Source organism: Fusarium verticillioides, chromosome 4 (assembly GCF_000149555.1).
Source record: "Fusarium verticillioides 7600 chromosome 4, whole genome shotgun sequence".
In the NCBI taxonomy this organism is placed as follows: Eukaryota; Fungi; Ascomycota; class Sordariomycetes; order Hypocreales; family Nectriaceae; genus Fusarium; species Fusarium verticillioides.
In genome coordinates, this window is record NC_031678.1 from 272066 (window position 1) to 298451 (window position 26386).

A 26386-nucleotide genomic window follows, 5' to 3' on the forward strand; every position below is an offset into this window, starting at 1 on the left:
CCACTCAGCATGTTTTCTGCGTGCGCATCGACCCTTCTATCGACGGTCATGAGAACACCGTTGTGCAGGAGGAGAGTCTGCCTTTGAGAATGGACAAGAGGACGAATCCTAATGGGAACATGTATGAAGTGCGTCAGACGCAGATCACCACTTCTCAGGGCATTGATGCTGCGCCGTTTAGCAACAGGGTCTTCAAAGTGCAGAACCTGAACAAACTAAACCGTGTGTCGGGTAAACCGGTTGGGTACAAGATCACACCACCACCAACACAACTCCTCCTCGCCGATCCCAACAGCACACAAGCCAAGCGCGCGCTATTCGCAAAGAAGCACTTCTGGGTTACCAAGTACAAGGACCACGAGTTCTTTGCGGGCGGACGGTACACGCTGCTTAGCAAGAGTGAGATCGGGGGTGTGAGCGATGCAGCTGATCGGTGCGATGATGTGCTGAATCAGGATGTTGTGTGCTGGAGTGTGTTTGGACTCACGCATAATCCTAGGGTGGAGGATTGGCCGGTCATGCCGGTTGAGATGCTGCAGTTGCATATTTCGCCTTCGGATTTCTTTACGGGGAATCCGGCGCTCGATGTACCGTCTGATAAGGATGTTGCGTCGAGGTTGACAAGTGGGTGCTGTAAGGAGGAGGGACCTAAGCTGTGAGCACTGGGAGCGACATGGTATAGCATCAGATTGTAAATCGGTGTTTGCATTACTTTAGCATGATTAAAAATGAATTTCTTTGAGACAACTTTCGGCTGCTGCTTGTACCGTGAAACGACTCCGGTAGTGAAGTTGATGAAACAAAACATTTGTAGAATATTTTCTGACCTGCTACCCTGGAGTCTCCAAAGTTGACAACTGCGGGTCTGACGCGAGATGGTCGCCACTCGTAAATCCTTCACTTGATCCAATCAAGTTAGACCTCACTACGCGTCGGTTACAACGAAGCTCCTCGTGACATGACAAATAAATGTCAGATCAGGATAGGTACATCTCCATCCCATGCAGTTATCGTCACGGATCTCGGCCTCTCTCTCTTGGCACCCAACTACCGACCTGCCAAGCCCACTGCACCATCGTCTGTATCACGGAAACGGGCCGCTAGAGATTACGGAGATATAGCCTTGATTGCCCCGTGTGTCCATCTGCGTGATTTATTTCGTCCACTAACTCCGCAGCATCGGAATCGCCACTGCGGTTCCGAGCCCATAGCCGCGGCCCAATCGGAGGACTCATTCCTCTCCATCACATTGCGGCTCCTGGCACTAATACTACATTATCTTATATTCCCTTCAGTAACTGAAACGGCTCAAGCAGGGCGGTGGATTAGAAATACGTAAGATATGGAGATGATCTGACCGCGGTGAAGTAATTACAAATAGTAAGAGGTGTTTGGGAGACCCTGTATTATGCATAACCCCACATGTAACATGGCAAGTATGGTCAGTGCTATACCGGAACATAACATCCTGGATTCCGAGTGGAATGGTCGTCGTAATGTACATAAGTAATATGCATGGTTTCACTGCACTCTCTTCTCTTGCCTGCCTGTTATCGACATTTGGCTATTTGATAAGATCTGGATTAGTGGATATTACCGTTCTTTTATACCCGAATATATAAACTCAATATGGCGGAACTCACCATTACCGGCGCAGCTGGTCGCAAGATCACACGTACGTTACACTCACAAATTCCCATTACGTGCATCTTTCTCACTGTCTTACAGTCCCCACCGGCCTCTTCATCGACAACACCTTCACCCCTGCAGAAGCCAACAAAACCATCACCATCGAAAATCCCACCACTGCCTCCCCCATCGGCTCCGTCTCCGCCGCCCAGACCTCCGACGTCGACCGCGCTGTGCTGTCTTCGCGCAAGGCTTCAGCGACGTGGAAGACTACACCTCCCCAGCAACGACGCCGTCTGCTGAATAAGCTCGCTGATCTTATTGAGCGCGATGTCGAGGTCTTTGCGTCAATTGAGGCTGTCGATGCGGGGATGTTGTACAACATGTCTTTGGGGATGAGTGTTCCTCAAGCTGCTGAGACGTGTAGATATTTTGCGGGCTGGGCGGACAAACTTGATGGGCAGAGCATTGACTACGAGAGTGGTCTTGCGTATACTAAGAGAGAGCCAATTGGTGTCTGTGCGGCTGTTGTACCGTGGAACACTCCTCTGTAAGTCACTTCCCTTCACCTCACTACTATCTAGTACTAACAAGTATAGCATGATCACCTCTTGGAAGCTAGCCCCCGCCCTCGCAGCCGGCAACACCCTCATCATCAAAACCCCCGAGCTAGCCCCCCTCTACGGTCAAAAACTCGGCCAACTCATCGTCGAAGCCGGCTTCCCCCCCGGCGTAGTCAACATCCTCTGCGGTCTCGGTACCGTCGCAGGCCAAGCGCTCGCCGACCACCACGAAGTCCGCAAGCTCTCCTTCACCGGCAGCGTCGGCGTCGGGCGCACCATCCTTGCCAGCGCAGCAAAGTCGAACCTCAAGCGCGTGACGCTCGAGCTCGGCGGAAAAGGACCCAGTATTATCTTCTCTGATGCCGACTGGGAGAATGCGCTTATGTGGTCGACTGCGGGGATCACGACGCATAATGGACAGATCTGCGCGGCGGGGAGTAGGATTTACGTGCAGGAGGATGTTTATGATAGGTTCGTAGAGGAGTTTTCGAAGAGGACGAGGGATGCTGTTATGGGTGATCCGTTGTTGCAGGAGACGATGAAGGGGCCTGTTATTAGCTCGACACAAAAGGAGAGGATCATGGGATTCATTGCGAAGGCCAACTCAGAGGGAACACAAGTCCTCCACGGTGGATCTCAGTCACACGACTCAAAGGGACACTTTGTTCCCAACACAGCATACGTCAATGTTTCACCATCAGCCAGCATCATCCGCGAAGAAGTCTTCGGCCCAGTCGCCAGCATTGCCAAGTTCAAGACAGAGCAAGAAGTCATCGATCTTGCAAACGACAACGTCTACGGCCTAGCTGCTTCAGTGTTTACAAATGACATCAGCAAGGCGATCCGCGTGTCGGATAAGATTGAGTGTGGATTGGTCTGTGTTAATTCCTGGGGAAGCGTTAATGCGAATACGCCGTTTGGCGGGATTAAGCAGAGTGGGTTTGGGCGGGAGAACGGTGAGGATGCGCTGCATGATTGGACGCAGGTTAAGTGTGTCAAGGTCAATGTTTTTAAGCTGTAGATGTTGACAGAATTGTTAACACTAAATAAGAGAATACTTGAGTTTGCTGCAATGACCGTTTCTGGTGTTTGTGATGACTTCCTCTTGCGGCATGATGAGAAACTACCCATTTCGGAAGTCAACTCACTAATTCCTCTTCGAGTACTTACCCGACACTAAGGGATAGAACTAAAAAGGCGCGGCTCGCTTCGCTATCAATTGACGCGTGCGTGTCTCGTTATCTCCCATTCTTCGGAACCAGATAGCCCGGAACTAGAGCATTCCGAGTGTCACCTTCACAAATGCTTCTCCATGACTCGACTGCTTGTTGATCACTGCTGTTATTAGTTTCACTTTTGTTCGTTCCGGTCGGAATCTTTGAGGTATTAGTCAATGCTGTATCATTGCAGAAAAACCACGTAATACTTTGTTGACTTGTTGTGGCTTGTATCAGATATCAGATTATCGCTATCTGCGTTTTCGTTTGCACTCAGTTGCTGCAAGGTCATTCATCATGATCTCTTCACCGGACTGTCAAGCCAAATCCTCAATTCTCAAAAACATACAACTTGGAAAGTTTCTTTCGCATCTACTCCGGACCATTGAGTCGCGAGAAAGTCGAGATGTCGTCCTCTTATTTGCTGGCGAGGCTGTGCGTCTCGTCACTTTCATCACGGACCTGTTAGCATCATACCTCCAAAGGCTTCAAGGCAAGAGACTCAATGGCCTCTCCAAGTCATTCTTCAAGATATCCCACCTCAACTCAATGGCTACGTCAACGACACGGGCCGCAAACTGTTCAAGAGCACTGTGCGCGATGCTTGATGAATGGCAGATCATGAATCGCCTCTTTGGCGTCTTGGACATGTGGAAGGCAGCCCGAGATCTCATCAAACGCATCTCCGCCGAACGATCCGCAGGAAAACCAGTAAACAAGTTGGACATAGGAATCCAAGCTTCGCAGATCCTCTGCCTCAGCTCTTTCCACGTCTCCGAAGCAATTGGCTTCTTATCCTCCAAAAGAATTCTCAAACGCTCAGCCCAATCAGAAGAGAACCTGACATTCCTCGCAATTCGCTCCTGGGCGGCGTTTACAATGATTGAGATTGGTCGGTTATCACTGGAGTGGATGAATACCATGCAGGATAAAGAGAAATTGGCTACAAAGACATGGAAGGCAAAATGGAAGAGCGATATGCTTCAGAATTTGGCTTGGGCTAGTGTTGCTTCTCATTGGAGTCTGAGAGACGGTTTGATACCCGAGGCTTTTGTTTCGCCGCTGGCGGTGTTTGCGACGTGGAGTTTGGTCAAGGATGCTTGGAAGAATGCAGCTTGATCTTCGTTGTACATCATTGGGGTGGCATAGATGCATTTGAGACCTGTGACTATGAGCATATATCATTACATAGGAATGAGTACGGTACTGAGATGGCAGCATAATACAAGCGAAGCATGACTGCGAACTACCGAATGAAGCACCACGAGCTCTATATCCGTATTGCCTATTGTAACCGAAAACTTGATCCCGCTGCTGAAAACATTCTGGTCGGAAATATTGCGAAAGTTCCGATGACTTTATGGTGCCTGTGATTGGCTTGCACATCTTGAATGGCAAATCGTCGAAAGTTCGGTTGTCGGAAAACAATTCCGCGCCGGATACTCGGACCACGAAAAACTTCGCGATGACTTCAAAATGGTATAATATGCTTTCAAGAGTTCTGAATAGTTGCATATCATCATCAATCATCGCAATCTACTGTATTCGACACAATGGCTGACATCGACATCATGACCAACGAGTCCATTCTGGACGAAGCTCTTCTTACAACAGAATCTCCGCTCATCGACTCAACAGACCTCATAGTTCTTCTTTCTCTACTACTCGGAGCAATCGCCTATCTCTCGAACGGTAAACTACGAAACATCTTCTTTCCCAAACCAATCACATCAGAAGAAACAATAGCTTCAAAAGAAGACAGTCTTCGAAGCATCTCTCACATCTGCAACACCACCGGCAAAAACTGCATCATCTTCTACGGCTCTCAAACCGGCACCGCAGAGAACTACGCGCAGAAACTAGCGAGAGAAGCTAGTTCTCGCTTTGGTCTCGATCCCATGGTCGCTGATCTTGAGGAGTATGACTACAATGACCTGTCTGAACTGTCAGAGCAGGTTGTTCTGATGTTTGTGCTTGCTACGTATGGGGAGGGTGAGCCTACAGATAACGCTCAGGACTTTTATACCTACATCACTGGCGGTGAAGATGGGGAACAACCGGACGTTGATCTTCAGAACGTCAAGTATGTTGCTTTCGGTCTTGGGAATAGCACTTATGAGCATTACAACGCTATGGTGAGACGTGTTTCGAAAGCGTTGGATGGACTAGGTGCGAAGAATCTTGCTGGTGTCGGGGAGGCTGATGATGCAGCTGGGACTACTGAAGAAGACTTTCTGGCTTGGAAGCAGGATATGTGGCCGAAGCTTGTTCAAGAGTTTGGTCTCCAGGAGAGAGATGTTGCGTACGAGTCGACATTTGGTGTTCTGGAGAGAGATGATCTGGATGCTAGCTCACCTGGTGTTTTCCTTGGTGAAGCAAATGCGGATCATCTTGATGCCAGCTCAGCAAACCGTCAGTTCAGCAACACGAATCCCTACATCGCCAGCATCATCGAGTCTCGCGAGGTATTCAATTCCAAGGATAGGAATTGTATCCACATGGAGATCGATCTTGGTGACTCAGGTCTATCCTATGAGACAGGTGATCACGTCGCTATCTGGCCTACCAACTCCGAAGAACAAGTCACCCAACTTCTCTGCATTCTTGGGTTGAGTGAGAAGAAGGATACGGTTATTTCTATCGTTAGTCGGGAGGCGACAGCAAAGTCCCCCGTTCCTACACCGACGACATATGCTACTGCGCTGCGATATTACCTTGAGATCGCTGGACCTGTCTCTCGAGAGTTCATCAACGTCATTGCCGCGTTTGCACCTACCGACTCTGCGAAGACGGAAGCGACCAAGCTTGGTGGTGACAAGGTGTACTTTAACGAAAAGATCGGCCAGAAATGTCTTTCACTTGCTCAAGCTTTGAATATGCTCAGCGGTGGTCAAACGTGGACTAAGCTGCCCTTCTCAGCTATCATCGAAGGGCTCAGCAAGCTCCAACCCCGATACTACTCCATCTCCTCATCATCCCTCGTCCAGCCCTTCAAAGTTTCCATCACCGCCGCTATTGAATCAGCCGAGATTCAAGGCCGACCTGGTGTCTTCAAGGGCGTTGCTACAAACTACCTTCTCTCTCTCAAGCAGGCCCAGAATCAAGAGTCTCAATCACAAGAGTATCAACTGAAAGGTCCACGGGAGAACTACGCTGGCTTCAAAGTACCCATTCATCTTCGCAAGTCCAACTTCAAACTCCCCAAGGATTCATCTCGACCTGTCATCATGATCGGTCCAGGAACTGGTGTTGCTCCATTCAGAGGTTTCGTGCAGGAGCGAGCTGCTTTGAAGAAGCAGGGTAAGAATGTTGGAAAGACTTTGTTGTTTTTTGGATGTAGACGACACGATGAAGATTACCTCTACGAGTCAGAGTGGCGGGTAAGTCAAACGTCTTTTGAGGTCCAGCCGCCCTTATTAACTTATACCAGGAACATAAAAACACCCTCGGTGAAAACTTCGATATCCAGGTTGCATTCTCCAGAGAAACGAAGCAAAAGGTTTACGTGCAGCACCTCCTCAAAACTCACGCCAAAGAGGTGATGAACATGATTGATGACGGAGCGATTGTCTACGTTTGCGGCGATGCAAAGCATATGGCTAGGGATGTGAACTCGACACTCATCTCAATCTGGGCCGAGCAGCGTAATATCTCCGTTGAGAGCGCAACAGAGAAGATGAAGGGTCTAAGGGATACTGCGCGATATCAGGTAAGCATTTCATATCCAGAGTTGACACCGTTACTAACATGTCGAAGGAGGATATCTGGTAGATACGACGTATGACAACATTTATAGACATAATGCGAGGGATAAAAAGTTCTTAGCTTGATATTACACTTCACTACCATACCAATTACTTCTGTGTCGATTATATGATCCTGATTTGTACGTAGTAGTATTCATCAGTGGATCTATTTCATCCGTTGACTGGAACATGCTTCCTGAATCGCGACTCCTTGGACATCTCCCAGAGGTCCTTATTTCCACTCCCTAACCCTGTCTCTAGCATCCTGTTTTCCATAGCTTATCGACACTTCATCCGTCCTTCTAATCCCACTGATATCATTCTGAGTCTTTGTATCGCGAAGTATACTTTCATCGCTGGCATTTGCATTATACGCAATGACTGTTCTGTTTGATGGTCCGCTACCTCCAATTGTTTCTGTACCAGGCACTGAGCCGTTGCCGTATTTCCGACCGCTGTGATTGCCGTACATGGGGAGCTTGTAGGAACTCGCGGTGCCGGAGCTGTCGCCTTGGCTGCCGTATCTGAAGCGTACGTAGAGAGGGCGGAGGACGGGGATGGAGGAGCACATTATTGTTACAGTGCTTTCGGTCGCGGACCAGATGAGCATGTCGACTGTGTCGTCTGTAGAGATTAGAAGATGAATCACTGGTGGGGGATGAAGGAACATACAGATGTATTCACTGGCGTTCAGTCCATTGAGAGCGACTGTACGAACAATACCGCAGATACCAGCACTATATCGTCAGTCAGGATGGTTCTACATCGTTGAGAGTCATGACTTACAAAATACCGAGACTTAGGCCGCACGCGACAGTGATCTTCTCTTTGCGCTTCATGTTAAGCTCCCAAATGACAAACCACGGAAGAATCGCGAAGCAAAAGTCCGCAACGACGAACCAAGCTAAGCACATTAGCACCCTCCAAGTATCATACAACAGCAACTTACATCCCACGGTCAAGCCAACCTTGGAAAAGTCAATCCAGCACGTCCCCGGCACCCGTCGATCCCAAGTCCTCTGGACAGGATCACACTGCACAACGACAACGATACTAGAAAACAGAGTGATAAACACCGTTCCCGCCAGAAACGCCCATATAAACGCTTTCTGGAATTTGTTCCGTACGATACGTAGAAGAAAAATGCCAACGGCGCACTTTCCAAGACCGATTACCATTAGCCCGGCTACTTGGCTGTATATCTCCAGCTCGACGGCTCGGAAGTATGCATCGGGGTTGCCAATGTCTGCGAATTTGCGCCCGAGACCGTATTTAGTACCGGCTGTCACGAAGGCGGAGTAGATGATCTGGAAGACCTGTAGATTGTGAGCATGAGGTAATGGAGAGGGAGTGAAGGGCGTACCAGTGCGATGATGACGAGATAATCATCTGCGCCTACAGAGTGTAGAATCTGAGATCTCGTGTATAGCCTCAATCCAACGAAGATTGCAAAGATGACGACTTGAACCCATAGTATTGCATTGAGCATCGGCCCCAGGCCTCCATAGTAACTCGTCATGATTGAAGCTATCAGAACTGCCAAGCGAGCTTTCTTCGAAAAGAAGACAAATAATACAAACTGGATGAATTTGTATTCTCTGCTGGCCCTCAAGCCCTTATCAGCTCCGCGAGACTCGCCATTTCCCCTGACGACAGGTTTCTAACGGTCGAGTTCCCCGGAAAAAGAAAAGAACGAAGGATCATTCCCTAGCGTGTTTCAATGCATTGTTGAGGAGAATTTCTAGCTATACCTTGTTTTGACGAGATCTACGCAAAAAACCCTTGTTGGCGACATGGTGTGTCTGGCACGCGAGAGATAAACTTCGGAGATGGGCCAATAATAAGTGGCTGTATAATGGCAGAGATGTGTGGGTTACATCCTGGAGATGAGGCAAACATGCGTGACTGTTGGTTGATGCGGGCTTGTTGTCTCTTTTCTCGTGAGATATCATATATGACAGACTCCAAGTTGGGCTGTCGGCCTTACCGTGAGAATCTGTATACCCGCTGAACCCGAATACTTTGAGCTCCTGTACTCCGTAGGAACCTGTGTTATCGCATGAGCATGAAACGTACGAGTCTTGCGCCAGTTCTGCTACCAACTAATTCTCTTCAGTTGCCGCCACCCATAGGATTTGGGGAGACAATGAACCATCTCCACACCGTCATCAAACGGCTCTCTTTGCTTTTTAACCACCGACCGGGTATAATATTCCTCCACATCCATGATTCGCCCCATTTCAACCAGCTGCATATGATATCTGACAGTGACAATCGTACAAACCCCGCTAGCAGAAGCGAAACCGTTAGAGTAACATCGGCCATTCATGTCTAGGAATAAAACAGGCTCGTAGCTCCAAGCCTTGATAAACGGCTCCAATGCAAGGACTCAATTAAAGAATAGTTCGGCTAGCACGGTTTCTTTCGACTAGTAGCAGAATTCAGACGAGGCTCTGACAGACCCACTATAGAACGATGAATATGAGGATCGTGGCTCAACGTTGCATTTATGAACCGCGTCATTTCGTCGGGCCGTTACGGGTCAACCGCCGTTAGATCAGTGGTTTTAATGCATCAGACAACGGCTTCTGTGTGCCGGCTACGCGAGTATATTTCAGACAACCTGATCTTGCATACCCTTTGACTTGGATCTCACCCACGATTCCGGGCTATCTACATTGCCGCTGCGACTCTATGCTGGAACAGTTGGAGTGGCATCTTGAGCCTCAAGGATCCTGGTGGGGCCACGGAGAGTAACGTGAAGAATTACCCGACGTATCCCGCGTTCCCCATGGGATTCGCATCCTAGCATGAGCTAGCTAAGCGGCCCTGTTGCATAGAGAGCTAGAGAGCCAACGAAGGATGGTGCCACAACCAGTTCGCCACCATTTGATATGTCATTTTGAGAAGCAGTTCATCCTGATATTTGTTCGGTGGTAGTGCGGATATTGCTGGTGCCTGAGATTAGCCATCTTGGTGATATACAGCATATCAGGCAGACAATGGTACGAGACCATGGAACATGATACAATCACGATGCTGAGAATTGATACTGGACTTCTCTCAGACCAATTTATAGCCATTGACCGAAGGATCAGTTTCATCGAAACTTTCCTTTTTTTTTCAGGGCGGAGGGGTACCCCTTTAATACTGATCAGACCAAGATAACACGTGCCCGTAACAGCTTTGCTATTTGTGAATACTGCAAGGTAACTTATCGCAAAGCCAGTATTGGACTAATCCGCACGACGAGATAGCGCCCAAAGGGACACCCATCCACACCAACTTCTCATCCCAGCTAGCCCAGCAAGGGGCAGCAGGGTTCTCCCACATCAACTGAATCACTAGTCTAAGTGCAGGCATCCCATTGTGAATCATGAACCTATTTATACAAGCGAGCTATCTCTTTTTCTATCACAATCCTCATTAACCTTTCTTTTTCGACTCCACCCAAACATACTCACAATCTGATACCTAACTTCTCACAATGGGCTCAGTTGGTCCTTCAACAAACGACATCATCGCCACCCTCGATGCAGTAAACCCTAGTCAATTCAGTGGCGATGAAGTCGAACGTCTCCGTGTCCGCGCTGCCGCACGTCGTCTACTAGCAAGAGTCGAAACACCATATGAGCGAGCATGGGGTTTCTGCTTCGAACATCCTGCTGTTTTTGCGGCGCTGCAAACTGCAATTGATCTCGGAATCTGGAAGGCTTGGACCAAAGAGGGTGGAGGGAAAAAGACGATCGATGAGTTGGTCAAGTTGACTGGGAGGGATGTTGAGCCAAACTTGTTAAGTGAGTTGTCTCCCTGTTATGTTAGTCGAAGCTTACGAGTGTAGGACGTCTCTTCCGTCTTCTAGCTGCGTTTTATGTGGTTGAGGAGACAGACGTGGATATCTTCAAGCCCACGCCGTTCTCATACGCCATTGGTGATGAAAGTACCAAGGTCCGAGCGTCTCTCGAAGCAGCGTAGGTCTCCCAGCCACAAAACCAAACACGTCAACTAATGGAGTCTAGAACTTATCAGTACATCTCAGCGGGCCAGAATCTCCCCAAATACCTCGCCAAGATAGATTACAAAGTCCCCACGGCAGCTGAAGACAATAACTACGCAGGTAGCGATCCCGATGGTCTCAACTTCTTTGGGCGTCTTCAGAAGAGTCCAGAGTACTATGAGGCTTTTACAGGACACATGGAGGCCTGGACGTCTTGGAAGACACCTTGGACTAAGATTTATGATCCTAGCGGGCTGATTGAAGGTGCTGATCTTGGCAAACCGCTAGTTGTGGATGTTGGAGGTAATACTGGTATCGATATCTCGCATGTTCTTAAGGCGCGACCGGATTTGCCAAAGGGGGCTTTGGTGTTGCAGGATTTACCGGAGATTATTGAGCGGGCGGATGTTGACGAGAAGATCACGGCTATGGTGCATGATTTCTTCAAGCCTCAGCCTGTGAAGGGTAAGTCTTCCCATCCTAATTAATCGAAGTTCAGGTACTGACGGATGCTAGGAGCCCGAGCATACTTCATGCACGCTGTTCTTCACGACTGGCCAGACGCCCAAGCAACTCAACTTCTACAGAAAACCAAAGATGCTATGACGAAAGGTTACTCTAAGCTATTCGTCTATGATATTGTCTTGCCGCCAACTGGAGCTAGTATTAGTCAGACTACAATGGACGTGCAGATGATGTCTCTTCTTTCCGCGTCTGAGAGAACTAAGAGTCAGTGGGAGGAGTTGCTGACGGGGGCCGGGTTCAAGATTGTCAAGTTTTGGCCTGATCCTCAGCAGTATGAGATGCTGATCGAGGCAGAGATTTCATGAGTTCAGGATAGTGGCATACCTACGCAAGACGGCACGCAATAGCAATATAGGGGGATCAGACGTCTGTTAGTTTGAGCACTCACATAAGCAATCTATGCACTAACTTCACGTAGTCGTAAGAGACAACGAGACCATAGTCTAGCACAAGAGGAAAAGTTCATCGAGTCTCTTGATAACTTTAGCCCTCACATGCGGTTGTTCTAAGACATCAGTGATCGCGAACGTGGAGCTATCAGCTAAGCCCCACTTTGATACAGCAGATTGACGCCCTTGCTACGAGTCATAGATTGGTAAGGGCAAGTCTACTCCTCCCCCTCAGATAGCGCAATGATACTAAACTCAGAACTCCCCTCCCCTGCCTTGATGAATCGCCGCACACCAATATCCAAGACCTTGCTACTCAGCATATCCTCCCCCTCACCCACTGGCCCGTAGCACATCATCCCACCAAAGCTTCCATCCAGCCCCCAGAGATTCCCATCCGTCCCCTTCACAAAAGCCATGAAATGATACCCTATGGGATCCTGGGCGTCAGGAGCTGCAGTATCACCTCTAGCTGCCGCCTTGCTGTGAGCATTTTCTATAACGACTGAGTTATACAGCAGGTCCGCGTGCTGAGTGGGGAGGGGCAGCTTGAGAGCTTCATCGAGGAGTTCTGCTAGTGGCGACGACGGCACGAGACGCTCGCGTAATGAGCCGTTGAGAAGGGCGTGGACGAGTGCTACCATGCCACAGGCGTTTCCGATTGTCTGGGGGAACCAAAGGACCGGCTGGTCCGTCGGGTAGAGGTCATCGAAGCCTTCCATAGAGTAGGTTTTCCGGTTTAGGAGGCGCTGGCGTTCTCTTGCCAGCGGCGACGTCTTCGGCCTCAACGGCGTGGTACGCGTTAGAAGGCGTGATGAAGATGAGAGCGTGTGCTGGGCGCGGCACCATGGCCAGGAGCTCTGGTTCGTCGAGGGAGTAGACATCATGGAAGGCCAGCTTGGGATCCATGCCTAAGTCGTGGGCTAGGTTGGTGAAGACCTGAGGGTTGTTCTCAAGCGGGACAAAGAACTTTCTGCCCTCGGCGCTGTGGTAGACTGCCATTTTGACTCTGGTGCTGCTAACAGGAGAGTAACAGGTTGAGGATGGGGAGTCGGGCTTCTTAAAAACGGATGATCCAAAAAGAGTACTTATGCCTGAGATTGTGTCTTTTGCTGGCTACCTTAAAGTGAGGGGTGCATGGTGTTTTGAATATGAGAGTTGGAGAAGGCAGGCAACAAGAGCTGACGCCAAGCGCATAGGGCGCGATAGAGTTATGCTTACCAATTTTCTAATTGGCTGAGTATCATCAACATGTTTGCAACCTCCATGTTTATTCCACAATTTGACATCATGACGTACTCTGAGAAGCGTTATCATTCGTCAATCGAATGCTGTATGTTGTGAGGTCGATTGGTTATTTACATTTGAGTTGTGGGACTGGGAACTTATTCTCATAACATTGAACCTCGCCAATTAGGAGCATGTAAGAATAAGAGCAACGGGATGGCTACAACAAACTATGGGATAACTGCCACGTACAAGGTTAAGCTTTAGGCTGCGAATATAGGTAATGAATGAAAACACGAAATGTTTTTTTTCCCTATAAGCTTTCACAATGCCTAATAAATCTTGCTGCAAGTCTGCATTACACTAAATGTGCTCAGAGTAGCTCACTAAGGTTGCAAGTACTGCCAGTTTACATTCTGCTACTCTTGATATTCCAAAATGTATACAAGGCTCAAGATGCAAATTATATAACTGGCTCGCTGTTTTGGCAGGATACCTGTCGTCTATGGCTATGCTTAGTATATATGAACCCATAGACCCTGCATGCCTGATAGTGCTTGATCTCTTGAGTACTCTGTAGCAATAAGTCAGTCAGGCCATAATCTTGCTAATTTTTATACATCTTTGAGTATTAATAAATAAAGTGTTTTAATATAGTCGACTGTTCTCTTTACTATCTGGGCCTATATTTTAGACTATTACTGCATTTAAAGTTGCGAAGATAAATAAAATAATAAACCTGACCTTGTTATTAGAAGGCGAAGACATTGGAACTTCATGTCCTGATGCGAGTTGATATCATTTTTATTTCAGACCCTTTATTACTTCTACAATGTTTCTTCTTAATAAGTGACATTACATATAAAACAAATATTATAAAATACTATAATATCAATTCCCGCATTGCCCATTTATGATAAGTTAACTCTAAAATTTATACCTATTCTCTATAGCTGCCGACTCGGGTTGGTGGATAAACCTACAGGGTATGTCCGATCTGGAAGTGCTCCATGTCAAGAAATACTCCGAAAGGCAGAATCACTTAAATTGATTGAGGATCATTTCTTAAAGTTTAATTGAAGTCCTCCAACGTCAAGCACTTTATTCAACTCAGTCTCAACCATTGTGGATAAAACTTTGTTTTGCCGTCCTATTTAATAGAGTAATGGCATGGTATCATGCGTTTTTTTGCGACGGGCGCTAAAAAAGCTTCTCAGAAGATCATCCGTCAATCGTGACTGTTGAGGCAAAAAAAACCTTGAATACGAACAGCCACGACGTACCCTAAAAGTCTATACCGAATGCTCAATTGACTTTTGGCAACTGACAATTCTTGACTAACAAAGAGTCAAAAAGTGATGCTATTGCGAAAGCAGTAATTAAGCGGTCAGCACGTGGCGCGATCAGCAAAACTCACTGAAGCCATTTAAAGCGGTCGCCTGAGAAAAATAAAAAAGAGGGAGGCTGAGCCCTTGAAACCGGTCTCACTAACCTTATTGTTATCGTTGAAGGGAGTATCACGTCGCACCGGAACGGCTCATCACATCCGATCGTGCCACCAAAGAATACGTGGAAGCCGAGGCGTCCGAGGCAGCGCTAGAAACAAGCGGTATTGGTTCGAGAAGTTCTGTCAAGATCTCTCAGCCACCTTGGGAAGGTTATCTCCAAGTGTCGTCTGACTGCCTAAACGCGTGGCGGGGCTTACTTACCTACTGCGTAGTTAGTTAGTGCTTGTCAGACTCGCTTGTGGCTTGCATGCGGAGGAATGTAAATGGCTTGCTTATCAACGATATCAATTGCGTAGTTTTGTACTTGTTTATGCAGATCGGATACGTCTCGTGTCTAACCGAGACAAAGATCCCCTCCCATTGCGGAACCAATGGTTTCAATTATAGATAAAGGTCTCCACGTAAGATTGCAAGGATATTTTGCAACCCCAAGGCCCGCCGCGTCCGTCCTTTTGTAGCGTCCGATGACGATTAGAAGAGCTGCTAGCACACTATTCTCCATCCGTAGTAAACAAGTGACAAGCTGCAGTGGATGAGAAAAATGAGGGGTAGAACTGCCGTTAAGCCTGAACGAAATCAAGATCGGCGCCCCCAAAATACCCCTGCACTTTTGGAGAACAGCTCACCTGGATAGGAAGGTCTGTGAGGCGGAACTTTTGCTCTCCACACTTGTACCGAGTGAGGCAGTTCCCGATCCTACATGGATGCATGTGCTGCCTGTCTGTACGATGCCGTTCTTACCGGCCAATCTGTACCTACAATTTGGGCTATGCAACGATAATCCTTGACATGGTGCAAGTGCCGTGTTTCCGTGCTGTGACATCAGAACGCATACTCAATTTGGTGATCAATGCCATATCTGTGCAATACACGCTGCAGCTATAAGAACCTCCCCCCGCCATGACCAATTGATGCGTCTCTGCACGACCAAACCTGTCTCTGTCTTTGCAAAATGCGGTTCAGTCTGATCAGTCTTCTGGCCTTTGGGACACTGTCCCAGGCCGCCTTCAATCAAGGTGCCATCCGCGCCTTTGATCGCGTGCATCCTCGTCGATACGATCAGAAGCGCGCCGCTGCGCCGGTCGTCCCGGAGCAGCCTGCCTTTGAGAAGCGATCCAAGAGCAAGTTCCTGAACAAGCACTCTGAAAAGTTTGTTGTCAATGGCTCTGCTATTCCTGAGGTTGATTTCGATGTTGGAGAGTCTTATGCTGGACTGCTCCCGATTTCCCAGGATCCTGATGAGGAGCGCAAGTTGTACTTTTGGTTCTTCCCTAGCACCAATCCCAAGGCTAAGAGAGATGAGGTTGTCATTTGGTAGGTTTTGGTCTAATCGAGATTGGAGAGCAATGCTGACTTTTTTGAAGGTTGAACGGTGGTCCTGGCTGCAGTTCGCTTAGTGGTCTCCTCACCGAGAACGGTCCCTTCCTCTGGCAAGAGGGAACCCTGGCTCCCGTGCCCAACAGCTACAGCTGGACCAACCTGTAAGTTACACAACTAGCTTTAACCGTGGCTTGACTAACAGCACTAGCACAAACGTTATCTGGATCGAACAGCCCGTCGGTGTAGGCTACAGCCAAGGCAAGCCCAACATCACCAACGAAGTAGAGCTCGGCAAGCAATTCATCGGTTTCTGGAAGAATTTCATCGAGACCTTTGAGCTCAAGGGTGCCACCACTTACATCACCGGTGAATCCTACGCAGGCTACTACGTGCCCTACATCGCCGATGCCTTCATCACAGCCAACGATGACGATTACTACAAGCTCGGCGGCGTGGCCATCAATGATCCTATCATCGGTGACGGCACTCTTCAGCAGCAGGCTGTCATTTACCCGTATATCGAGTCCTGGTCGAACTTGTTCTATCTTAACCAGTCGTATATGAATGCTCTGCGATGGACGCATCAGCACTGTGGTTATGAGAAGTATCTCGAGAAGTATGCGACTTTCCCTCCTCCTAAGGAAAGCTTCCCTCTTCTGCCTGATCCGTACGCCGATACGAATCCCAATAGCAACTACACTTGTGATATCTTTGATTGGGCTTACTCTGCTGCTCTGGACTCAAACCCTTGCTTCAACATCTATCACATCACTGATACCTGCCCCCATGCGTACAGCCAGCTCGGCATTGTCAACCAGGTAAGATCATCTCTACCATTTCTGAGAACTAGTGCTAACAATTCCAGGGCGACTATTCCCCTCCCGGTGCCAAGGTCTACTTCAACCGCACAGATGTCAAGAAGGCCCTCAACGCTCCCACCGATGTGACTTGGTATCAATGCACTCCCAACAACGTCTTTGGCTTCGGCGACCCCAAATCCAACCGCAGCGACACCTCCCTCGCGCCCGCTCAGACCGACGTTCTCAAGCGCGTCATCGAGCACACCAATAACACCATCATCGGAGTCGGTCGTCTCGACTTCCTCCTCCCCCCCAACGGAACCCTCTTCGCCCTCCAGAACGCCACCTGGAACGGCAAGAAGGGTTTCCAGAAGTATCCCCAGGACAAGAACTTCTGGGTGCCCTTCCACATTGACTGGAACGGTGGAAGAATGAGTGAGGAGGGTGTTGTTGGACAGTGGGGTGAGGAGCGTGGTCTGACGTGGTATGAGGTTCAGCTTGCGGGCCACGAACTTCCCGGATATGCTGCTGGTTCGGGTTACCGCGTTCTTGAGAAGCTGTTGGGAAGGATTAAGAATCTGGGAGTGATTGAGAACTTCACTACGCAGAAGGGCGATTTCCAGGGACACCCTCATGAGCGGGACTTTAGCGTCGTGAACCCTCTGGGTCTTCCCTGGGGTCATGGTTTCACCCACGCTTAGGTGTCTGTTGGCGGATAATTCTTAACTTAGTAGTAAAGAAAGAAACAATTTATTGAGCAAAGTATTGAATCACGCGAGTGAACTTTAGTCTACTATAGGAAAACTCAGACTTTAAGTGTTTCGTGCGGTGAAATTTGAGCGCCAGTTTCCAAAATAAGGTCATTCGCATCTCATGTGACAAACCCAAACTCGTGCAACCATTGTCCTCGTGCCACTTGACACCTCGACTTGATATATCCCCTCCAACATTCTGCAGAATACTCGACTAAGCTACCACCATGCAGTACAAGGGTCAAACTAACCATCCAAATGTCGCTGCCGTCCCAGCGGTACAAAGCAGATACCGACTCCGTCGCAAGCTTGGAGCATGGTTTGCTTTCACTAGAGGTTTTATGTTTAAAACCTTTATATTTCTTTTAAAGTCAGTGAGTAAAAACACTCAGTGAGGCTCTCGATATAGGCACAGCTGTATACTGAAATAGCATAGTCGCCAGAGGGGTTGCGAAATCCATAAAAAACGAGAACAACATGGGAATCGGACATGCATAGCCAAGCACATATTAGGATTACAATTATCAGGTGCTGGTTGAGCAAAGAAGTCCAACCTTACAGCAGAGGCTGCAAATCAGCCCCCACGACATCATGTCAACGTGGACCAATTAACGTTAAATTGGAGGCCAACCACCCGAGAAATGCGCGCATGTGCTTATGAATGGCGGGGGAGAGAATAGCAGTCAAAAGCTCATGACTGCCTGCGAATAATAGGGCAGCCCATCTCAGTGGCATAGGTTTGCATCCGCAATATAAACAGACTTGCAAGGCTTGTTACAATGAATACCAAAGGTGAACTAATCCATGTTAGAGGGAACACCCTCGATCGCTTTGTACTACACTCTACATTGCTACGTCTGATCGACCCAGTTCGAGGCAAACCGACCCGAAGTACACTCGATGAGAACCCAGACGGTAGCTTTTTGGGTACATGGCAGCTCCAGCAAAAGTTTCTGGACTCATTTGCTCTCATTTGCTCAACGTCTAGCTCAGGAGCAGAAACAGCTACGGCTGTTTGTCTGGAAATACATGACCAGATTGGAAATATCCTCCGTTTGGCGCGCAACCGTGGTTTGACATCTGAGGATCTAGAGGGACTAAAAAGAGTCTTGCAAGTCCTGCAAGAGGTCTCTAGAAGGAGTATGCAATCTTTGGAAAATTGAACGACCGTGGCTAATATGGCGAGCGATACAGAAAAGCCATCATCACAAGCCGAGAACGAGGTTCTACAACTGGTTGCTGAGCTTGACAAAGGCCGAATCTTGCCAATTGCAGAGAGGATCGAGAAGCGAGGCATTCGCCAGTTCATACGAAAAACACAATCTGGAGTGCAATACAGACAACTACAGTCAGAAAAGTTCAAAACCTGGCTCGAGAGCTGCCCTTTCACAGCCTCTACTACCCGTATCCAGGATTGGACTTGTGCGATCACTGTCAAGCTCATCCATTGGGCTTCGGAAGCTCGATGGCAGTACGCTGAGCAATTACGAACTTTACTAAAACTTGATGAATCACAAGGTCAAGCCTGGTTGGATAATCTACACAAAGTCGCTCGCTATCATTCTGCAATCAAATCCATGGTCAAGTTTGCCGTGAAGGAGCCTGGCATCTTCGTCAATATCGGCATCCGACCGATCAATGCTCCTAATCCACGTCGGTTCAAACTCCCAAATGACGAAGCTCCACTGCTTGCAATCGTTGGAAGGCTTTTGGGAAAAGATGCAAATTCAACAATGGAGAAGCTTGAAAAGCATTTGGGCACCCAGCATGTTGAAACGAGGCTGCGTAGAGCCTGTCCCCTAAATCTGACGCTTCATGCGGAGATGCAGATGGTTGTTTTTTACGAAGGCAACCCTGGTTTAGTCCCTCGCCTGAGGCTCATTGGGACGAGTAAAAAAGCTTGCTTTCTTTGCAACAAATATCTGCGTTATCATCCACTCCGGCTGCAAGCTTCTGCTTGCCACCAAAAGATTTATCCGTCGTGGATGCCACCACCATACTACAACGTCCCAGGAAATTCAGCGCAACGCCCCTACATAAACCTAAGTCGCGATATCGAGAACTTGACGAGGCAGGACCTAAAGGTAGCATTAACTGCTCCCACCCGGCCACCAAACTATGATTCTACTGCTGGGCCTTCTCTGACCTTGACAGCAACTGTACCTACGGGACCCAGGTCCCTGCAAAATACTCAAGCGAGATCTACGGTTCAAGATGAAAGTTCCTCAGAGGGTTCTGATTGAAAAAACGGTGGCGTGGTCGGGGCGCGGGATGTCCAATAAGATGCATCGTCAACGATCCAAAACTGTCTACATGCATGTGTGATGCATTATCTCGCACCACCAATGTGGACTGGGCCGCTATTGCGGGCGGACACTGGCGAGTTAGATAGTGTAAACCATCTTGACGAGCCAACAGTTCGGTTTATTCAAGACCAATTATTTCGCGGGACACGTAATCAGTGTACATAATGAACCAGGGAGATGACAATATCTTGATGCCTGATTCTGCAGGAGGCCTACCAGCATCTCATCATCGCGTTGTATACCGGATTGGGTATTGGGCACCAGAGTTCGGCGAGTTGTCGATTTAAGATATAAAGCTGCCATTCCTGCCATGGATACGGATCTGAACCAAAACATATAACCTTAATTTATTATCTACAAAGACCATGAAGACAGCTGAAATGAATGCGAACATTGCCGTAGGAGATCACCGGGATCTTCTGGATATCATCGACAAGCTCCGTTTACAGGGAGTCAGTCATTATATTGACCTTCCCGAAATTATTGTTTGTGGAGATCAGTCTGCGGGGAAGAGCTCTGTCCTCGAGGCCGTCTCAGGTATGAAATTCCCAATCAAGGACGGCCTTTGTACGCGTTTCGCCACGGAGTTGATTCTTCGTCGGGGCCCCAAGATGATTATTGATGTATCCATCACTCCTGGTGGAAGCCGGTTTGGTGAAGACAAAGAACGCCTTGAGACTTGGAAGCCAACAGCCAGCATCAACGAAGAGGGTCTAGGCGCCGTGACAAAGGAGGCAGAGGCTATGATGGCCATCCAAAGCGGCACAGCTGTATTCTACGAAGATACACTCCGTGTCGAGCTCACTGGACCAGAGCAGCCACACCTAACAATGGTGGACCTTCCTGGACTCTTCAGAGGTGGGAACAAGAATCAATCTGACGCCGATATCAACATTGTGCACGATATGGTGGAGAGGTATATGGCGCGAGAGCGGAGTATCATACTCACTGTTGTGTCAGCCAAGTACGAGTATGTTCTGCAAGAAGTCACTCGGATGGCCCAGAAAGCCGACCCAGAAGGCTTGAGGACCATGGGCATCATCACAAAGCCTGACACGTTGGATGTTGGATCTGAGTCTGAAAGCTACTTTGTGCGCCTCGCCCAAAATATTGAAGAAAAGCTCGAACTTGGATGGCATGTTTTGAGAAACCGCAGTTACGACGAGCGTGACTTCACATTGGTACAGAGGAACAAAAAAGAGAAAGAGTTTTTTTCCCAAGGAGTATGGAGTTCCATTGAGTCTTCAAATTGTGGAGCAGAGCCCTTGATGGTCAGATTGAGTAACGTCTTGAGAAACCAAATTCTTGTTGAGCTTCCGAGTCTTGGAGAGGATGTTGAACATGGTATCCTCGACTGCGTTGAGAGACTCGAACGTCTGGGTCCGGTAAGAGGTACTTCACAGCAGCAACGAAGCTACCTTTTGCGTGTGAGTGAAAATTACACACTTTTGATGCGACAGGCAGTGGATGGCACTTACACGGATCGTTTCTTCGGCGACCGGAACGAACGCGCTAGTCTTTCCAAAAGGTTGAGAGCTGTGGTACGGTTGAGACTTGACGAATTTGCAGAGGAAATGCGAGTAGACGGTCAGAGTCAACACATCGATGATTCAGCGAGTGAAGATAGGGATGAAGACTCTGATAACTCGCGAGTCAGAGCGACAAGCATCTCTCGGTCTGAATTTATCAACGATGTTGCTCGCCGTCTCAAATACTACCGAGGGCGCGAGCTTCCAGGCCTCTTCAACCCTCTGATCGTCACTGACCTTTTCGTCGAGCAATGCGCACCATGGAGGAGGATTGCCAAGAGACTTGCTGATGACATGCTCGATATAGCGCACTTTACGACTGAACAGGTAGTCGAGCAAAGTGCCGCAAGAGAAGTCTCTGAAAGGATCTTGAGACTCATTCGTAAAGAAGTAGAGGGTCTGAGAGTCAAAATGAGCATCGAGATTGACGCGCTGCTTGAATCGGCTACGCAGCATCCTATCACCAACAACCCGCAGCTTGTCCAGCACGTCCAGCAGACCCAGGAAGATCGACACAAACGCATGGTTAAGTCACTGATTACCAAGATGTTTGGAACGAACCGTTTTGACGGCTCTGACAAGAAGATCAGTATAAATCCGCTTGAACTCTTAACACTGGCTGGACAGGGATTCGAGCCAAACATGGAGCGCTTCGGAAGCGCATTGGCAGTAGATTATATGAAAGCATTCTACAAGGTAAGATTTAACCCAGAACTAGGATTACTGATTCAATCGCGCTGACAGGGTCAATTTACTCGCAGGTTGCAGTCAACAGGTTCATCGATGATGTGAGCGTTCTAGCGATAGAAGACTGCCTCATCAGCAAGCTTCCCTCACTATTCACAGCAAGTAGTGTCGCTGAGATGAGTGATGAAACCTTACACCTCCTTGCGGGTGAAAATGAGGAATCAGCCAACGAGAGAAAACGCCTAGAGCAAAAACAGGGGATTCTGGAGAAAGGATTACAGGACCTCAAGAGCCTCTACAAACACAGCACGGTCGCCGGTAGCAGAAGATACCAAGTGCTGTTGTCCGAAGATCCTGAGAAGGTGTCAGCCATAACACAGAGCAAATCTGAGAAAGGATCATCTACTACCGATAGGGGCAGGGCAGCATCTGAAGTCTTTGTTGAGGAAGTTCCTATCAGTCCGGAGCAGCGCCCTGAACTTCAAGCAGATCATATTAAGTGGCCAGATGAAAATGGTGTGAAGGACTACTGGCCACCTCCTGCCATGAGGAATTACGTGAAGAATACCTTGGGTGAAGACCATCGATGGAGCAACTGAACTCTGTCTGACATAGACCAGGAAGTCCATATAGCTATCTAAGTAATCCGGTCAATATACATAGGATAGCCACTCTCAACTGCCAGACTTCGTGATGACATCTGGACCGAAAAGGTTATTCATTATTTACCTATACTGTAGTTAATCTGATATGTATTAAGTTATATCATTTAAAGGTAAGATAAGAATAATAAATAATCTTTAAAGTAGTTATCTAGTTATAATTATATTTCATAAGATAGCACTATTATTTAGATACTCCTTTTAACTCCTATATAGACTTATATATCTATTATATACTTTTATAAGTATACCTTAAATAGTATAAACAATAAATAAGAGATAGATAATAATAGTAATATATTTCTTAATATTACAAAGCTTTAAGATACTAATAGATAAGATCTAGCTAATAATGCTAAATAGAACTTTAATAAAAAGGATATTATAAATAAATATTATAAAAATAAAAGCCTCTGCTGTAAGCTAGTAGTTATTAATTATAAGGGTTGTTAGCAATTACGATATACCTTGGTGGAAATACTATGAAGTCAGTGTGTCAACAAAGGCTTCTAAACTTATTTGGCCTTGTTTACTGAATATATAGGTCGGGACTGTAAACAGTTACAGCTGTGTGCCTACAAACGCATAACTAAGTTGGATGATATCATTTATTTGGCAAACAATCATGCCTTGATACTGTAGGTTCCAGTTGATGCGTCTCCCACAATCCAGATAACAGTGGATTCAATTCTGTGACAGATAAAAGCATCGCTATGAATTTTCAGTCAATCTCAACTTGAGGAAGCTATCTGCCAGATGCCGGGACCTATTTCAACAGTCTTCCTACTTACACTTAAATACAATCAGCGATGTCTGGATCGCCGCTGCGCATCATTTTACACGTATCCTCACCTATTCGTACCATCGCGGCAAAGACCTTATTAGACGCTGCGCCAGCGTCCTTCAGCTCTTCATGAATCTGGAGAGTTTGTAGAAGGTGGCTCGAACCAGAACCTTGGCCTTTATATAAAGCTACCCTCAATAGGCCCGGAGCCTCATCTTAATTACTAAAGTTATACAGTGCCAAAGATTTTGCCGTTTCATCATCAGGGCCGGTCTCCTTGATGCAGGCGTCCTCTTCTGCGATTAGAAGCTTAACCGCTGTGATATTGCACGTTAGGACTCCAATATGGAGTGATGTGCAACCTTTATGGTTTATAGTCTTGACCTGAAGGTTCAAATGCTCAAGTTTGTTATAGAATTCGAGCAGCTCCTGGAAGACAGAGCCTGCCATTTGCGATCCCTCCACGAATTCCACGTAGAGTGTAGCTAAGTGTCATTGCTGCACCAAATTGGCTTGATCATGGTGTTCAGCTTGCGTGTGCACTTCTAATTATAGCCCGTTATCCCTTGTTCCGGCTGGTACCTAGTGGGATAATTCAAAGCTCAAATAGTAGTGATACTAGTAGAGTTCTAAGTGCAGTTTGAGAGTTTATAGCTATTATAATTAATTTAATTCCCGCGAGCTGGATTAGTCCTAAGCACCACGCCTAACATTGTCTGTGAAATCCCCCCAGAAAGCCTGTCTATTATGAGATTTGGTTAACTTAGGATGCAAGGAGGTGTGTAACACGTACCCAATCGATCGAGTTCAGATCAAGCCAATCGGTCCTAGGATCCCACTCCCGAGGCGAAACATAATCTTCGCCACTGCTGAGTGTAGATATTTGTGTCCTGTAGATGTGAGTTTAGACCCTTGTTGATATAGATATGGCCTTACTGTATTGCTTTGATTGTAGGGTAAGCTCTTTCACAAACAGGGCTCGTTCCCTGCAGTGACTCGATGCGCAGTACAGTAGCATCAAAGACTGCTTTGTGAGAAGCTGTGGTACCGCCTTGTCCATGTTTATCAATCAGACAAGCCGCCAAAGCAACCACACCTTGGAGTGCATTGAAGCTTGTCATGCCGTTCACTAGCCATCGGTATGGCCGAAGAGTAGGAAGCTCACATAGTTTCTCAAACGTTTCCAACAGGGCTACACTCGATTCGGCATATCTTTTCCTGCTAGAAGGGAGAAACTTGGGAGATTGGGAATGATAGAAAGGCCGGTGAATCAGGAGATAGAGCTGATAAGCGTACGTCTCGAGTATGCACCAGTACGCAAAGCCCGCCGTGTCAAAGAAGCTGGGACATCCAGAAGGGAGAAACGCGGAAGCCCACTGCTGTTGCTCGGCTGCAATCAAAGCATCAAAGTGGTTCGCGGCAGCTTCGTCAAATGTAGAACTGTTGGAAAGACAGGAGCATATTTGGGTCGATAGCTCAAATAGACGAAGTTTAAACTTCATAAGCGACATGCTGTTCGGATATGTCACTGACTTGTGGAGCGCATCTACATGTATGTCGGAATCGTCAACTTCTGCGGGCACGGGAGAAGGAAATGCAAGGAGAAACGAAAGGTCGACGTCACGGAAAAGAATGCCTTGGTAAGTATAGAGCATCCGAATCCCGGCCCAGCATCGCCAACGCCTCTGCTGTTGGATAAAGTTTTGGTTCAAACAGTCGGCATTGCATCGCAGCACAATACCCATGTTGAGGGCCACACCGAGAAAGACCCAGGCACGGTCAACTCCTTCGCTATGGCATATTCCGTAGGTCATGATTAACACGGCCTCCAGCGTATTGAGGTCATATCGCACCATAAAACGGGCTTCTGATAGGCAAGCAAGGGCGGCGCCACGGAGGTGACGAGATAAAGAGCGTGGATCGCAAGGGTCAACTTCGGACCACGATGGCTGACATTCTCTTAGCACTGGATCCCCAGCCTCCAATGTTTGGGAAGCCAATGAGCAGAGGGTGAAGAGCAGCGCCAACCAAGACAGTGATGCTTGCGCTGGATCCCGGGCGAAGTCTGCATATTGTTGCTGAAAAGTAGGTCCGTGAAGGATATGGAACAGTGGAGCTTGATACGTAAAATACCTTGAGATAAGGAACTCGCTAGTGGTCTTGGATGGGAGGAGGTCTAATAGCTCGCTCTTGGGTCTTTTCGGCCCGAAGGCGAAAGAGGCAAAAGGGTCAATTTCTCGCCCAGGACTATCATCACGGCCGGAAGTGGGCCGCTCAAGGACCGCGTCCCAAGACGCGATAGAAGACAGGGGCTCGGCTCGAGGTGAGTGTATTGGACGGGCGTTACCTGGAGACTGTCGAAAAGTCGACGTTGTATTATGATGGCCCTTATCTACCGTATTCGCTGCTGTAACAACTTCCAAGGATGGTGGCGGAAGAGCAGAAGAGTCACAGACGGGAGATGGAGATTCTTCTGTAAGGGTGTTGTTGGTGACTGTGTCGCGACGTGGCCCGTAGGTGCATGCAGATTCGCATTCTCGACGTCTGCAAGCGGAACAGGGTTGCAGTCGATCGCACCGGAGTTTGCTGACTCTACAGGGTTCGCAGCTTAGTCGTTTTCGTGGTCGTTTGTGAGGCACGCCTTTGCGCGCCGAAGATGGATTTGTCGTACGATTTCGGGGTTCACTGGGCATGGTGAGTCTCGGTTGTTGGATGTGGTCGGAGAAGTAACGGGGAAATCAGCTC

At 47.9% G+C, this 26386-nt stretch overlaps 11 protein-coding genes across 12 annotated transcripts in view; 8 read left to right on the top strand and 3 right to left on the bottom strand.

The window, feature by feature from the left end:
- The window catches only part of FVEG_15472 (copper amine oxidase 1), a gene marked incomplete at both ends in the record, with an annotated part of 2318 nt that extends 1659 nt beyond the window's left edge, over nt 1-659 (top strand). Inside the window, one exon of the mRNA XM_018904598.1 lies at nt 9-659. Within this exon, the coding sequence (XP_018748831.1) occupies nt 9-659 (651 nt within the window). The remainder of the gene's footprint in view (nt 1-8) is intronic.
- An 899-nt stretch (nt 660-1558) lies between these two features.
- Nucleotides 1559-3265, top strand: FVEG_04396 (aldehyde dehydrogenase (NAD+)). Its single transcript, XM_018892182.1, has 3 exons — nt 1559-1675; nt 1729-2179; nt 2229-3265. The coding sequence occupies exons 1-3, from the start codon at nt 1630-1632 to the stop codon at nt 3211-3213; spliced, it is 1482 nt and encodes a 493-aa protein (XP_018748832.1). The 5' UTR covers nt 1559-1629; the 3' UTR covers nt 3214-3265.
- A 441-nt stretch (nt 3266-3706) lies between these two features.
- Nucleotides 3707-4528, top strand: FVEG_04397 (hypothetical protein; the record flags this gene model as incomplete). The annotated part of the gene is made up of 1 exon (XM_018892183.1): nt 3707-4528. One exon carries the CDS (start codon nt 3707-3709, stop codon nt 4526-4528), a length of 822 nt encoding a protein of 273 aa, XP_018748833.1.
- Nucleotides 4529-4962: 434 nt separating this feature from the next.
- FVEG_04398 (NADPH-ferrihemoprotein reductase) lies at nt 4963-7180 on the top strand (the record flags this gene model as incomplete). The annotated part of the gene is made up of 3 exons (XM_018892184.1): nt 4963-6789; nt 6840-7118; nt 7166-7180. The coding sequence occupies 3 exons, from the start codon at nt 4963-4965 to the stop codon at nt 7178-7180; spliced, it is 2121 nt and encodes a 706-aa protein (XP_018748834.1).
- A 207-nt stretch (nt 7181-7387) lies between these two features.
- Nucleotides 7388-8674, bottom strand: FVEG_04399 (hypothetical protein; the record flags this gene model as incomplete). The annotated part of the gene is made up of 5 exons (XM_018892185.1): nt 7388-7779; nt 7828-7892; nt 7942-8059; nt 8105-8471; nt 8519-8674. 5 exons carry the CDS (start codon nt 8672-8674, stop codon nt 7388-7390), a joined length of 1098 nt encoding a protein of 365 aa, XP_018748835.1.
- Nucleotides 8675-10642: 1968 nt separating this feature from the next.
- On the top strand, nt 10643-11982 carry FVEG_04400 (hypothetical protein; the record flags this gene model as incomplete). Its single annotated transcript, XM_018892186.1, has 4 exons — nt 10643-10952; nt 10997-11126; nt 11175-11617; nt 11669-11982. The coding sequence occupies 4 exons, from the start codon at nt 10643-10645 to the stop codon at nt 11980-11982; spliced, it is 1197 nt and encodes a 398-aa protein (XP_018748836.1).
- Nucleotides 11983-12142: 160 nt separating this feature from the next.
- FVEG_04401 (hypothetical protein) lies at nt 12143-13204 on the bottom strand. The gene has a single exon (XM_018892187.1). It carries the CDS (start codon nt 12951-12953, stop codon nt 12285-12287), a length of 669 nt encoding a protein of 222 aa, XP_018748837.1. The 5' UTR covers nt 12954-13204; the 3' UTR covers nt 12143-12284.
- A 2449-nt stretch (nt 13205-15653) lies between these two features.
- On the top strand, nt 15654-17765 carry FVEG_04402 (hypothetical protein). The gene is made up of 4 exons (XM_018892188.1): nt 15654-16115; nt 16166-16282; nt 16330-16939; nt 16987-17765. The coding sequence occupies exons 1-4, from the start codon at nt 15754-15756 to the stop codon at nt 17620-17622; spliced, it is 1725 nt and encodes a 574-aa protein (XP_018748838.1). The 5' UTR covers nt 15654-15753; the 3' UTR covers nt 17623-17765.
- A 687-nt stretch (nt 17766-18452) lies between these two features.
- Nucleotides 18453-19916, top strand: FVEG_15473 (hypothetical protein; the record flags this gene model as incomplete). Its single annotated transcript, XM_018904599.1, has 2 exons — nt 18453-18813; nt 18868-19916. The coding sequence occupies 2 exons, from the start codon at nt 18453-18455 to the stop codon at nt 19914-19916; spliced, it is 1410 nt and encodes a 469-aa protein (XP_018748839.1).
- Nucleotides 19917-20344: 428 nt separating this feature from the next.
- On the top strand, nt 20345-22794 carry FVEG_04403 (hypothetical protein; the record flags this gene model as incomplete). Its single annotated transcript, XM_018892189.1, has 2 exons — nt 20345-22204; nt 22270-22794. The coding sequence occupies 2 exons, from the start codon at nt 20345-20347 to the stop codon at nt 22792-22794; spliced, it is 2385 nt and encodes a 794-aa protein (XP_018748840.1).
- Nucleotides 22795-24215: 1421 nt separating this feature from the next.
- FVEG_04404 (hypothetical protein) lies at nt 24216-26346 on the bottom strand. Of its 2 annotated transcripts, none has more exons than XM_018892190.1 (3): nt 24578-26346; nt 24435-24531; nt 24216-24379 (listed from the first exon to the last, which is right to left on the bottom strand). In XM_018892190.1, exons 1-3 carry the CDS (start codon nt 26332-26334, stop codon nt 24335-24337), a joined length of 1899 nt encoding a protein of 632 aa, XP_018748841.1. In that variant the 5' UTR covers nt 26335-26346; the 3' UTR covers nt 24216-24334. The 2 variants fall into 2 exon arrangements, with proteins under 2 accessions (XP_018748841.1, XP_018748842.1); XM_018892191.1 differs by having other exon boundaries at nt 24276-24383.
- Between the last annotated feature and the right edge of the window lie 40 nt (nt 26347-26386).

Coding starts and splice junctions, on each gene's coding strand:
- FVEG_04396 (XM_018892182.1), top strand. CDS start 1,630: ATGGCGGAACTCACCATTACCGGCGCAGCTGGTCGCAAGATCACAC. Junction 1,676..1,728: donor AGCTGGTCGCAAGATCACAC/GTACGTTACACT, acceptor ACTGTCTTACAG/TCCCCACCGGCCTCTTCATC. Junction 2,180..2,228: donor GTACCGTGGAACACTCCTCT/GTAAGTCACTTC, acceptor TAACAAGTATAG/CATGATCACCTCTTGGAAGC.
- FVEG_04402 (XM_018892188.1), top strand. CDS start 15,754: ATGCGGTTCAGTCTGATCAGTCTTCTGGCCTTTGGGACACTGTCCCAG. Junction 16,116..16,165: donor AGAGATGAGGTTGTCATTTG/GTAGGTTTTGGT, acceptor ACTTTTTTGAAG/GTTGAACGGTGGTCCTGGCT. Junction 16,940..16,986: donor AGCTCGGCATTGTCAACCAG/GTAAGATCATCT, acceptor TAACAATTCCAG/GGCGACTATTCCCCTCCCGG.
- FVEG_04404 (XM_018892190.1), bottom strand. CDS start 26,334: ATGCCCAGTGAACCCCGAAATCGTACGACAAATCCATCTTCGGCGCGC. Junction 24,532..24,577: donor CCTACAATCAAAGCAATACA/GTAAGGCCATAT, acceptor TCACATCTACAG/GACACAAATATCTACACTCA. Junction 24,380..24,434: donor ATCTGAACTCGATCGATTGG/GTACGTGTTACA, acceptor CATAATAGACAG/GCTTTCTGGGGGGATTTCAC.
- FVEG_04401 (XM_018892187.1), bottom strand. CDS start 12,953: ATGATGTCTACTCCCTCGACGAACCAGAGCTCCTGGCCATGGTGCCGC.